The following is a 12,130-nucleotide window of genomic DNA, read 5'->3' as shown; positions in this document are numbered from 1 at the left end:
TTTGTGTTTATTTTGAACTTAAGTGAGACCATCCAAGCTCTAGAAGTCAACTAAACCTTCTATAGCTCATCCCAGAAACACACAACCACCACAAAGTCTTTATACCAACCAGCTCAACCTCATAGGTTTGTTTTCAAGTTTTGTTCTTCAAACTAGACCTTAGCAGGGGAAGAGTATATATATAACAATGGTGCTGAATACACCAACATTTCTGCTATTCTCATTTTGGGGAAGAAAAAATATTTTCATTCTGAAAATCAATTTGCATCAGAATGTTCGTATTAACATGCCCATTAACTACCTAAATGTCTTTACACAAACTCAGGCATATGCATATCATGTAGGAGGGGGTTAGGGATAGCAATTTTCTTCCTTCCCCTGCTCCAAAAGTGCTACATAGAGAAATACATCCTTTGTGATCATAATAAAAAAAAAAAAATACATGTTACATGTGCAAGCTCTATTCCTGACAGGGATAGCATAGTGTCCAATCATCAGGATAATGCACACACTAAATTTTGCACATTATACCACAACAACCATGTAGTAAATAACATACTCCATTTGCACATAGGCAGATAACTGTGAAAATCAGGAAACTAAGAACCTGCTCACCTCATCCAAATACACTGGCTGTTGTATATATATTAAATGGCCATTGTAAAATATCTCACCCACATTTTACTTCTGAGTTTTTCTTTCCATTTTTTTTCTAGCCCAAAGATATTAATTCTTCAGTAATATAAACCATATGCAAACACAAGGGATTTAAACTGGGGCAAAAAAAAAGAAGCAAAGGGCAGAGAAAAATTACTCTCTTTGTACCAGGGTGATAGAATCCACACACAATCAGCAATTGACTCTCCAAACTTATGTGAAAAATCAGAACATAGGGAAGGACACTTTTCTTTATTCTCAGTAAGTAACGTGCAGGCAGTATTCCACAGTGACAGAACGATAACGAGCTCAGTATCACATCAGCCTCAAATGCCTCACATGCAGAGTGCAAAGGTTTTGTAGACCAGAGTTTCAACATGGTGTCAGTTACTGATGTGGTAGTGTTGAATCTGCTGGTGTATACAGTATCTGACACTGGTAGAGAGGCAACTGAATTTGGAAGGAGGTGGCATGCAAGTGTTTATATTTTAAGGGTGCCCCTCTGTCAAACTAGAGCATGTTCTCCTGAACCAAGATGACATCAGAGTCAAGTAGACCACAGAGACACCGCTGACGAGCACACCACCCAAACCACTTGGTGCAGAGTGAACTCAGGTTACGCTGGAATTTACACTGTGTCCCTTGGGAAGGGCTGGTTAAGTGCATTGCTAATATTCTCAGTTGTTAATATTGTTACTTTTAATGTGAAAAACAGAAGTAACATCAACAGAAGCACTGATCTCGGCCATAGAGGTAGGCCTTCTTTCCTCTCTTTCTAAGATAAATTATCTTTCACTATCAGCAATCTGTTACTAAAAATGATGTCTCTATCACCTAGTGAAAATTGGCAACATCACAATAATAAATATGGAGGAAAAAAATACCATGATTGATTACTGTAAAAAAAAATCACAAATTGTTTTTCGTTTGTTTGTTTGTTTTCTCCCCAGGAATGTAACTTCTACTCCTTCCAGTTAATTTTTAAGACATATTTTAAGGGATGTCAAAAGTTAACACTGATTAGGATGATCCCTTGAGAAAATAGCTGTCATTCTTACCCTGGGTACAGATGATTTTCCCCACATGGTTTTTTTAATTCTGCAGCCACACTCAATCGATGGGTAATGGTACTCCACATTTTGTGCTCTGTAATCTGAAGTTAAATGGACATGGTTTTTGTTGTCTTTCATCTTCCCACAATGTGCATGTGCTTTTGAACTTGCTTTAGGGAACAGAGCCTCTGAACTACAGCTGTTCTCTGGCCAAAGTATATGGAATGTAGCTCAAATACTCAATACCCAGACTTTCCTGGATAAACACTGCCAATACTTGTAAGATGCAGTATCCCTTTTTCAAAAGCAGATCCACTCCCCCAAAGAGGAAGAATGCACTGAATTCATTTGAAGGGGGCAGGAGGGGGGGAGCAAAACATGCAACCCTCAGAACAATTTTTAAAATAAGGGCTAGTTTGGAGTCAAATGTAATTAACTTAGATCCTGACTCATGAGGAAAAAATTGCTCAGAAAAATGTCAACACTTCAGCCTTCTATAATCCCTTTTTATTATCATTGACACTTTAAAAAAGAGGTGGTCAACCTCTGCACAATCAGAGGCCAGAATGCACTGGTCTCATCAAAGAAGGGCTATGGTATTTTCCCCCAACTTTTAATATCTAGTAATTGTATCAGAGTGGAATAGAACAGACCACTATTTACATCATCAACCCATTTATGTGTGTTTGCATACACAGCATTTTGCTTGCCTGCAAAAAAATTTTAGGGCATTTTTTTCATTCCTGCTCTTAGAAACCACACAAGGAGTCTGAAATACTCTGGGCCGATGGCTCTCTGTTGGCCCACTGACCTTAAAAGTCTCAGATGTCAAAGGGCTGGAACCAGATTGCTGGGCAGGAGGCCCACACTGCAATATCAGGTAGAAGAGATATTTCACTACAATGTGTGCACTATGTCAAGGCAGATCCAGCTAATCTGCCAGTCTCCATAAAGAGTCAAAAGGGAGCAAAGAGAATAAGGACAGTGGAGTTCATTAATGGCATACCTCCTTTAATATATCCTTTGTTAGATGAGTAAATACAAGGAATCATACACTTAAATAAGATTCCCCTTTCCAAATATGATTTAACCACTAAGATAAAGGTAGGTCCAAAAGAGTCAACTCTGGAAGCCCTTGCTGTAAAGGTGAATCTACAGAAGAATGCATAACCACCTTAAATTGCTTTGATGGGTCTCTCTCTACATCTCCATTCCTGGTAAACTTTCAGTAATTAAAAATGTCCTTTTCCTATCTACACCTGGATTAAAAAAAAAAAAAAAAACTGGAAGTGGCCTGTATACACACGAATAGAAATTTTCCTAAGCTGCAAATGGCAACTAAATACATAAAAAACATGCTGCTGAGCCCCGTGGCTGGGACGCGATCTCTCCTTTCCCTAAAATGCAAGAAAATAATCAAAGATCATCTGTTCCGAAGTAAAATAAATTATCATGGAATACACCACCGAGTTATTCAATTGGTTGCTGCTGACACCTTTTGGCTTTTCCATGGCGAAAAGGGATACTGCATCTTTCACTCAGCTCTCATCGCACCACCAGGCAAGCTACACAGAGTTTAGAAGGCCCTATGCAATCGTCATGGCAGAAGGCCCCGCAGCCTTTGCACACAATCATGGCTTTCAGCCGGCAAGAGCATTTCAGTTCCAATTCGTCTGCGTTGCTGCTGTCGGCAAAATTCTGAACGGGCATCTGAGCATTCTGACTAGGCAGGCCGGTGGAGGGACTAGAGCCACTTCCCAAAATCCCAATGGACTTTTCGATGGCAGAGGCTGCCCTTTTGAAGCTCGTGCTACCAAAGTGTATTGTTGGATAATTTCCACAGAGCTGCTGTTGTTGCTGCACCTGCATTTTCTGAGCAGCTAATTGGGTAAAAGGCTTTTGTGGCTCAGAAAGCAAATAGGAAGAGAAATCTGCATTTTTCAGCGCAAATGCCTTCAACTGTTCTTTCATTTCATTCTGGTCATAGGAAACTTGTTTCATGCCCAGTTCACAGCTGCTGCTTAAACCTTCCTCAAAAGAAAGAGGTTCCGATTTTATATTGCTACATATGCCCGTGGACTGTGGCCAACTAAGTCGCTTAGTGGTTTCCATGGTAACCGGTGGCTGTTTTTGATCGGATGGGACTTCAGGGTTAGGAAGAGGTGGAGGTAGTGGAGGAGGCGGTGGGGGAGGTGGGGGCAAAGCCAGGGGTGGAGGGGGTGGCGGGGGTGGGGGCGGGGGGTGCACTAGTGCTTTGTGTGGCGGCATTGCATGTGCTGCGCCCCCCACGTCATCACCTTCCTTAATGGGCATACTGGGGGATAACATGTTGGCTAACCTTATCTGGTGAGGTGCTGCGGGAAGGCCAACCTCTCCCAGGCCTTTTTGTTCAAGATGCCTATTGAAGGCAAACACGTTACAGCCCACTGGGGGCTTGGGGGAGGCCTGTAACAGAGCTGCTGGAGGAACGGGGCCCCTGGCAGCCAGAGGCATTTGGTAGAACTGCTGTCTGTGGGAGGTGCCAGCATCGGGGTGGAAGCTGCCGTTCTTGTCCACGTGAAACAGGTTCTGCTGGAAGCTGCACGAGGGGAGCAGCCGCTTCTGCTGTTTAACCTCAGGGCTGTGAGAGATTCTGTTCTGCAGGGAATGCTTGTTCAGCCACTCCTGCTTCAGTGGTTGGCCGTGTCCTAGCTGGTTCATGCCAGAGTTGATGACACAAGGCACCCCTTTCACGTCTGGGTCCACCAGAATTTTCCCTGGCTCACATTTCACTTGAGCGTGTTCCCCCACAGTCCTGGCCACTCTCTTTTTGGGGTGGTTCTCTCGCTTTCGCATTTGCGGTGGTGCAAGAGCTCCCGCCAAGTAGCCCTTCCCGTCGGGATTGGGAGAGTTGGGGGGCATTTCAACCACGTTCCTCTCTGGGGGTGCTTTACCCACTGAGGTAGTTTGAAGAGGCAGAGGAAGCCTGTTGATTTCGAGCTTGGCCCCCAACCTGGGCTGTGGTAACACTTTCTCCAAAGGCAGGTTGCCCTGGAGTAACTGTGTGACCAGGGGATTGTTGGCCTCTACAGAGGACAGGCGGCAGCTAGAGCTGCCAGCGCTGGGAACTCTTTTCAGCGGGTCAGTGGCCAAAGAAACGGCCTCTTCCACGGGGCCAGAGGCGGAAGCCTTCACAGTCTGTGTCGGCTGAACACTTGGGGCAGCCTCTGCTGCTGGAGGAGGCAGCTCGGGGCCAGGAAAGTCTTCAGTATCCATCCTGAAGCCCTTGTCCACGTCGTGAGGTTCGGACTTCACAGGGAGAGTGACGTTGGTGATGAGATTCCTGGGGTGAAGCTCTGACACGTGCGGGTAGCCGGAGTGCTCAGTCTTGATAGCCTGCGCGCAGCTCTGCTCCAGACATTCCTTTGGTTTGCTTGGCCCAGCGTGACTGAGCAGGGGCTGGCCTGTGCTCCTCAGCCCGTCATCGCTCCAACAGATCCGGCTGCCCGGTGTATACTGATTGCTGCAGGTCATGTCGGCTTCACTTTTGAAAGCAGTTGAGCCACGCGCCTGCTCAGCAAAGCTGTTACTAGGAGGGGTCCCCTCCCTTAATTTATCCGGAACCACCAGGGGGACATCACGGAGACTCGAGCAGGTGGCCTGCATCATCTGGCCATCTTGTTTTGCCGCAGATGCAGCAATGAAACTAGAACCGTGATCTCCGCCTTCATTTGCCACTGGCTCAGGCCTGCTGATGACAGATACCTGCGGACAGGCCACCGGCTGGACTGCGGCCTCCGTCCTCCCAGACCGGCTCTGGAGGTCCAAGCTGCCTTCCCCACTCTCAATGGAGACAGTCAGCGACAACGTGGAGGTCAGTGTGGTGCTGTGGTCAACGATGACTTTACATGGAATCGATCTGTTTATGGCTGCTGGTGCGAAGCCCCCTGGGGGTTGCTGAGGTTTCCCAGAAGTGTCTGCCCTGTTCCGAGTCCCTGAATTTTTGTCCAAGCTTTCAGCACTTAGCTTGGGAGGACTCTCATAAGAGTTTATGGTCAGCATGCCTCCAGTAAACACTGCGACAGGTGGACGGGCCACCAGGGCGTCGGTGACTGCAACAGGGTTCCCAGGGTCCCTGCAGCTAAGCGTGGCTCTCACAGTGGTGCCCATGGATCCCATGGCCTGTTCTTCACTCCCAGACATGGCTATCTTCTCAGAGGGAAATCTGTGGTTCATTCCCGTAGCGGGGATCAGGACAGAGTTAGTGGAGAGATGGTTTGGCAAGTTGCTTCCAATGGAGGGAGTTGGCACAGAGGTGTACTGACCAGAGACTAAGTTCCCAGTGCTGCTGCTGGGAACCAGTAACTGCTTGTCATCCAGGGGACTCACCTCACTGGAGCCCTCCTTGGTGGCCGGAAGAGGGGTGCTCTCGACACATTTTGGTATAATGGCTATGCATGGAGTGTCAGTTCCCTGGATGGTTTTTAACATGCTTAGGTTACAAGCAGAGATTGTAGTGTTTGTGCTGTCAACAGACATTAGGACAGAGGATTTATCAACAGAACTCACAAAGGGGTGTTCTTTAATTGCTCCCGACATAGCAGTGCTGCAAACAGACACGGGGACAGGATTTTTATTAAAAAGCATGGGCACACTGCTATTTTCAGAAGAGGTAGATGAAATAATTTTCTCAGATAAGTGTGACACAGGTCTGTTTTCGTCAGAACTATGCACAGTTAAGTCCGTGGCAGTTTCTGGAAGTTTCATCGTGTTGAGAGACTGCTGTAATACAGCGGTGGTCTCCCGGAGGTGCGCAGCCTTGTTGCTGGGGGATCGGCAGTTTGGATTGACAATGATGACGCCAGGTGAGCCTTCAATCTTTGTTTCCAGGGCAGAAGAGACTTCTAGGCCTGGGGGTCCTTCCTTTGAGCTGAGAGGAGGCAACCGGGGCTCTTTAGTGGTCTGGAAGAGGTGGGCTCGGGCTTGATGCTTTGCAAAGAGCTTCGCCTTTGTCTGCTCTTTGATGTGTGCCAGGGTCCTAGCCTTTCCACCCTCTCCTGGGCTCCCCATGGCTCCTGAGACAATGCTTGCTGCTGCCGCCACGGCTGCCGCCGCTGCCGCCTCTCGTTGGGCCCTTGCTTGCTGCGCTCGGGCCTTGATGTCTGCAAGGGTCCTGGCTCCTGTGTTCCGCCCGCCACTGACCGATGTGCTGGGGGACCCGCGAGACTCTGGCTTGGAGACTGGTTGGCTCTTGATAATGAAAGGTGGCCCAATTTTGGAAAGCTGGATCTATAGGAAGGAGGAAAATGGAAAGATAAGGTGCATGTACCTGATCACGGAGGAGGCATGTGGCAAGGCAGGCGAAGGAGGGGCCCTGTGGCATTGTCTCATAATGTGGGGTGACCCAAATCCCTCAATGGGACTCTGGGGTATCAAGCAGCAATCCATGCAGCAGAAATGTGAAAATTAAAAATTTTAATCTCTGTTTTTCATCTATAAAATATCAACTGGTGACTTCACTTGGCACAGAAATGAAGCATTTTAAAGCCTCACATAGACAGAAACAAAACCCAGGCTTCTTAAAATGAGGTTAGCTTAAAAAGTCTTAGACATATTTAGCTTTCAAATTATCTTCCTTGCTGGTGTGAAAAAGTGGGACCTTATCTCTATTTGAGTTTAATTATTCTTAATTTGACATCAAGGACAAAACTCTAACTAAGAGTCAAGAGACTAAAATTCTGAGCCTGGCCTGACTCAAAGGAACACTCCAGAAAACCACCGTGTGCTCTGGTTTCTCCAATAACCTTCTCGAGTCAGGGTTTCCGTAGCTTTATGTAGTCCGGTACCATATAGTGTGCCTCCTTATGCATAGATAATAAGCACACGTTAAGCATTTGGAAACAGACTAGTTATTTCCGGTCTGTTTCCTTCACAGGGCTGTTTTCAAGATGGAATGAGACTGTATTTGTGAGAGTGCACTGCTCTCCGCAGGGATGTTATTATTATTATTATTATGTTTTCATGATGCAAGGACAATTCTGGTTTTCTGCCTCTAAAATAAAGTACTGGGGAGTTCCTTTGTGGTGCAGCAGGTTAAGGATGCAGTGTTGTCACTGCGGCAGTTCACAGCAGCAGGTCACTGCTGTGGCGTGAATTCCATCCCTGGCCTGAGAACTTCTGCATGCTGTGGGCATGGCCAAAAGTAAAAAAAGAAAGTGTGGGTTGGGCAGTTTATTTGATATTGGAAATCCACGATTTGTTGAACTTCATAAGTGTCCCAACCCACACTGTTTACCTATTCATGCTAATTAAGAGTCATCACCAAATTCATGAGGCATAAGACCTAATGACTAACATCCCACAGCATTGCCTGTGATGCTCATAGAGTCACAGATTTGCAGAGCTGGGAGGGATATAGTTAAAGCCCTTCATTTACAGCTGAAATAACTAAGCCTCTTGAGACAGCCTGCCCTTGGTTCCTATAACTAGGCAGTAACAGTCTCTGGGCTGCCCATTCTGGGCGGCTGACATGTATTATGCTTCCTTTCATTTTTCACTCTAGAAAAATTTTTTTTCCTAGAAAACCCACATTTCTCTCCTTAACATAGGTATATCTACATATATTGACATTATAAACATTTGATACCTACTGCAAGATCATATCAATTTGGAATTACACTTGAAAACTCCAGTAGATGGAATTATCTCCCTGAGCTATCTCATTTGTCATTTTCAAACTTGGGATGTCTCTCTTCTAATCCAAAGCCTCCAAAGAAAGATGTACTTGAGAAGGAATTCAGTTTTTCCTTTTAAATATTTCCCTTGGTGTAAGAATTAAAAACATTAAACCCAACAAATATCAAATACACTTATTCTTTCCATCTCTCTATTGTTACATGAAGTGTATATCACTTTGAAAATAAGCTTTCGACGAAACAAAATTAGACTGGAATGTCTAAATATATTTCCTACGAGAAGCCTGCTTATATTTTCTTTCCATTGCTTCAGAAATTAAAATGCAGAGCAGGGTTCTAACAGGAGCTTAATGTTCATCTTTTATATCTCTAGGATCTTACTTAACAGGGACTGTTTTATTAAATAGAAGAACTACAATCACAGTCTTAAAAGTCAACCTTAGGGAGATCATGAATCACATATTAAAAGTAGATGTCAGGGCAGAGCAAAATAAAGAGGAGATTAAGAAAAACAATGCTTGATTATGTTTATAATTCTAGACCAATCCTATAATGGAATAATTCATTTTACTGTAGTAAAATATAAATGGACTGAGACAAGAGCATGAAGTAAGTATAAATTACAGGGAACAGGATTTTTCTTTTATTAAAAATAGAGTTTCTTTTGAATTAACCTTAATTTTCAGTTTACTCAGGCAGAGTCCATTTATACAAAAGGGTTGTTTTCTCTGAGTTAAAAATCTACCTGGGAGCAAAATAAAATATATCAATAGGAATGTTTGTCTACAGGCTTTATTATTTTGTGAAGTTAAATACTTCTTTACTATCTTGGAAATAAAATAGTAGGATTTGTACACCTATATGTCTACTGCATTTTCCTCAGGGTTTGGCAAAGCAATTTCATTGATTTATTCAAGGGATATTTAATAAGGCTCTTTCAGAAGCTAGGGCCTCTTTGCTAGTCAATGAGGGCATTCAGTGTTGGCTGAAAAATGAATGAAGGAATACCTTCATTTCTTGAATGCATGCCTTTGATTTTTGACAACTTTCTCTAATCCTACTTAACTTTCATAAAGCCCTGAATTATCTTCCAAATTTTCCAGGTTTACATAGGTCTCTGTCCTACACCTTAGAGTCCTCCAAAGACCCTGTATCTCAGTGGCCTGTGGGCCCCTCCAAGCCCTGTTCTCCCTCCCCATTCTTTTTCCTTAAATGTCAAGGTCTAAATACAGACATGTATCTAAACTTATCATATGAGCTCAACACCATTTGAAAAAGGATCATCTAATATTAGACTGGTGCTGGGAGTATTAGATTATGAACTATTACATTTATTTTTGAAAAATTAAGCCTCTAAATAGGAAAAGCCTATCTATGGAATTTTCTTTTCTTTTCCTTTTTTTTTTTTTTTGCACCAGTCTAGAGGTCAAATTGGAGCTGCAGTGGCCAGCCTACACCGCAGCAACGCCAGATCCAAGCAGCATCTGCAACCAATACTAACTACAGCTTGTGGCAATGCCAGATCCTTAACCCACTGAGTGAGGCCAGAGATCAAACTTGCATCCTCATGGATACTAGTTGGGTTTGTTGCAGCTGAAGCCACAATGGGAACCCCCTGGAATTTCCTTTAAAAAAAAATACCATACCTTGAGAGGTGGAACCCTTGGTTCCTCTCTGGGCGGCTGCTCTTTCTCAGGTGGGCTGCTGGATGAGATGCCCCGGTTTGACTGGTCGTCTTCTATCCTAGCCCGCTTCTCCTTACAGATCCCAAAGCTGTGATGCTCTGCTGTTTTCCTCTTTGAGATCTCAGATTCTCGGCTTTCATTTCTTACCCCATCTGGGGACTTGGAGGGCTCTGACAACTTGGAAATATGGGAGGTCTCCAACCGATTCTGTGAGCTCCCTTGCTTATGCATTTTATTTCGAGAGCCTTCTGAAAATGACGCCTTATCCACTACAGAGACATACTGCTTGTCCTGTAATTTTGCCAATGGGAGCTCATTTCCCTTACTCTCTGTCTCTTCAGAAAAGACAGGTAATTCCAAAGGTGAAGGCATCCCTTTCTTTTCTGTCCTCTGCAGGACATTATGATTTTTAACAATTATCATTTCTGTCGAAGGAAGTTCTGGAATCGAAGCAGGATAGGGTGTCTCAGTTTCAACATGTGATTTACAAGGCTGTGGATTCAGGGTCTTATTGTGCAATGCTTCAGATGAAAAAGCGTCAGGAGCAGTGGAAGAAGTGCCCATTTTGATCGGTTCAGGAGTATTTGATAGAGAATTCTGCTGAGAGATGAGGCTCTCTCCCAAGGGCTTGGCAGGGGCAGAACCTTCATCTTTCGGTGGGGAGAGTGGTTCTTCGGGTATGGAAGTTGACTTCCTTTGTTGATGCACCATTCTATCATTCATGGAAGAACTGGAAATCGGAGAAGTGTCCGAAGGAAGTGGCAAACTGGATATAAAAGGGGTCTCAGATGTGAGAAGCATGGAAGACACGGAAGAAGTTTCTGACGTCAAAGGTAAATCTGACATGGGTGATGTTTCTGATGTTAATGGCAAATTTGACACTGGGGATGCTTCAGATGTTAAAGGTAAATTAGACATCAGAGATGCTTCTGATATTTCTGGTGACGTGGATACTGGAGAGACTTCTGACATCAGAGATGCATGAAGATTTTCATCCGTGGGGTTTCTCTGATTATATTTGTCCGCATTTTCAGTGCTGGACACCTCAGAACAAAACGTTGTTTCAAGGGAGGCTGGAGTACAAGATTCTTCTGAAGTGGATTGGGTTTCACCTCCTGGGGATGTCAGGCTGGTACAGGCTCCCTCTGGGCTCTCAGAGGAGAAGGAAGTCTCAGAGATGCAGGCATTTTCAGAAAGCTGTTCATCAGGATCACTCTGCAGCTCCATATCTACAGCAATTCCTTCACTTGGAAACTGACCTTCCAAAGAAGATGACCCTGCTTTTATTTCTGGAGTGTTGGTCTCTACTGCAGTTTCTGGCTCCACATGTTCCGTGTCACTGACACGTGTCACAGATGAAGTGGAAGGAACGAGAGGGTCACAGACTTCCAGCTGATCGATAACAACTGACATTTCTTCCTGGGAAGATTCTGATTTCTCTTCCACCTTAACTTCAATATGAGGCAAGGTTTCTAAAACATCATTCATTATAACACAGGATTCCAAGTTATCTTCAGGAGGTGCTATCTGGGATTCTTCATGAGAATGGGCCGGACTTTCCGACTCCTCGGAAAATTCGGGTACCACTTTGTGATTCTCTTCCTGGCATTCACAGATGCTAGTCTCTACCTCTTCTTCAATTTCCTCCTGAATCACAGATTCTTCAGGGATCAAGATGTCCTCTGATTCTGATTCAGTCATTACATCTTTACCGACATCTACCATAGGACAAAGTGTAGCACAGAAATCAGACTCAGGAGAAGTTGGACTTTTCATGCTTTTTGGCTGTTGTTCTTGTGAGGGAGTCTGTATTGAAAGACTGGGAAGGCCAGAGGTCCCACATGAAGAACTACTTTCAGCCCCATCCTTGTTTGGTCCAGATGTTAGCTTTATAGATTCCTCTCTTGACATGCCCAACCTGAATGGGAATTAGAAATACTGAATTATTGTTCCACCACAAAACGTGAAAGGTACAACTTGGACCTCTCACCAAATACAGAATTCAACAGAAGTAAACACATCAAATTAATTTTATAATCACTAAGTAACATGCTTAATTTAT

General features: G+C 44.3%; 1 protein-coding gene across 1 annotated transcript in view; it reads right to left on the bottom strand.

The window, feature by feature from the left end:
• Window positions 1-3,007: 3,007 nt before the first annotated feature.
• ASXL3 (ASXL transcriptional regulator 3) overlaps window positions 3,008-12,130 on the bottom strand; it is a 151,076-nt gene continuing 141,953 nt past the window's right edge. Inside the window, exons 10-11 of the mRNA XM_047794092.1 lie at window positions 10,030-11,986; window positions 3,008-6,977 (exon numbers count right to left, since the gene is read on the bottom strand). Of these exons, the coding sequence (XP_047650048.1) occupies window positions 3,255-6,977; window positions 10,030-11,986 (5,680 nt within the window). The 3' untranslated portion in view covers window positions 3,008-3,254. The remainder of the gene's footprint in view (window positions 6,978-10,029; window positions 11,987-12,130) is intronic.

The sequence above is a fragment of the Phacochoerus africanus genome, chromosome 8 (assembly GCF_016906955.1).
Source record: "Phacochoerus africanus isolate WHEZ1 chromosome 8, ROS_Pafr_v1, whole genome shotgun sequence".
Lineage (NCBI taxonomy): Eukaryota > Metazoa > Chordata > Mammalia > Artiodactyla > Suidae > Phacochoerus > Phacochoerus africanus.
Note: the sequence above shows the minus strand (reverse complement) of the source record. Positions and strands in the feature narration are given on the sequence as shown.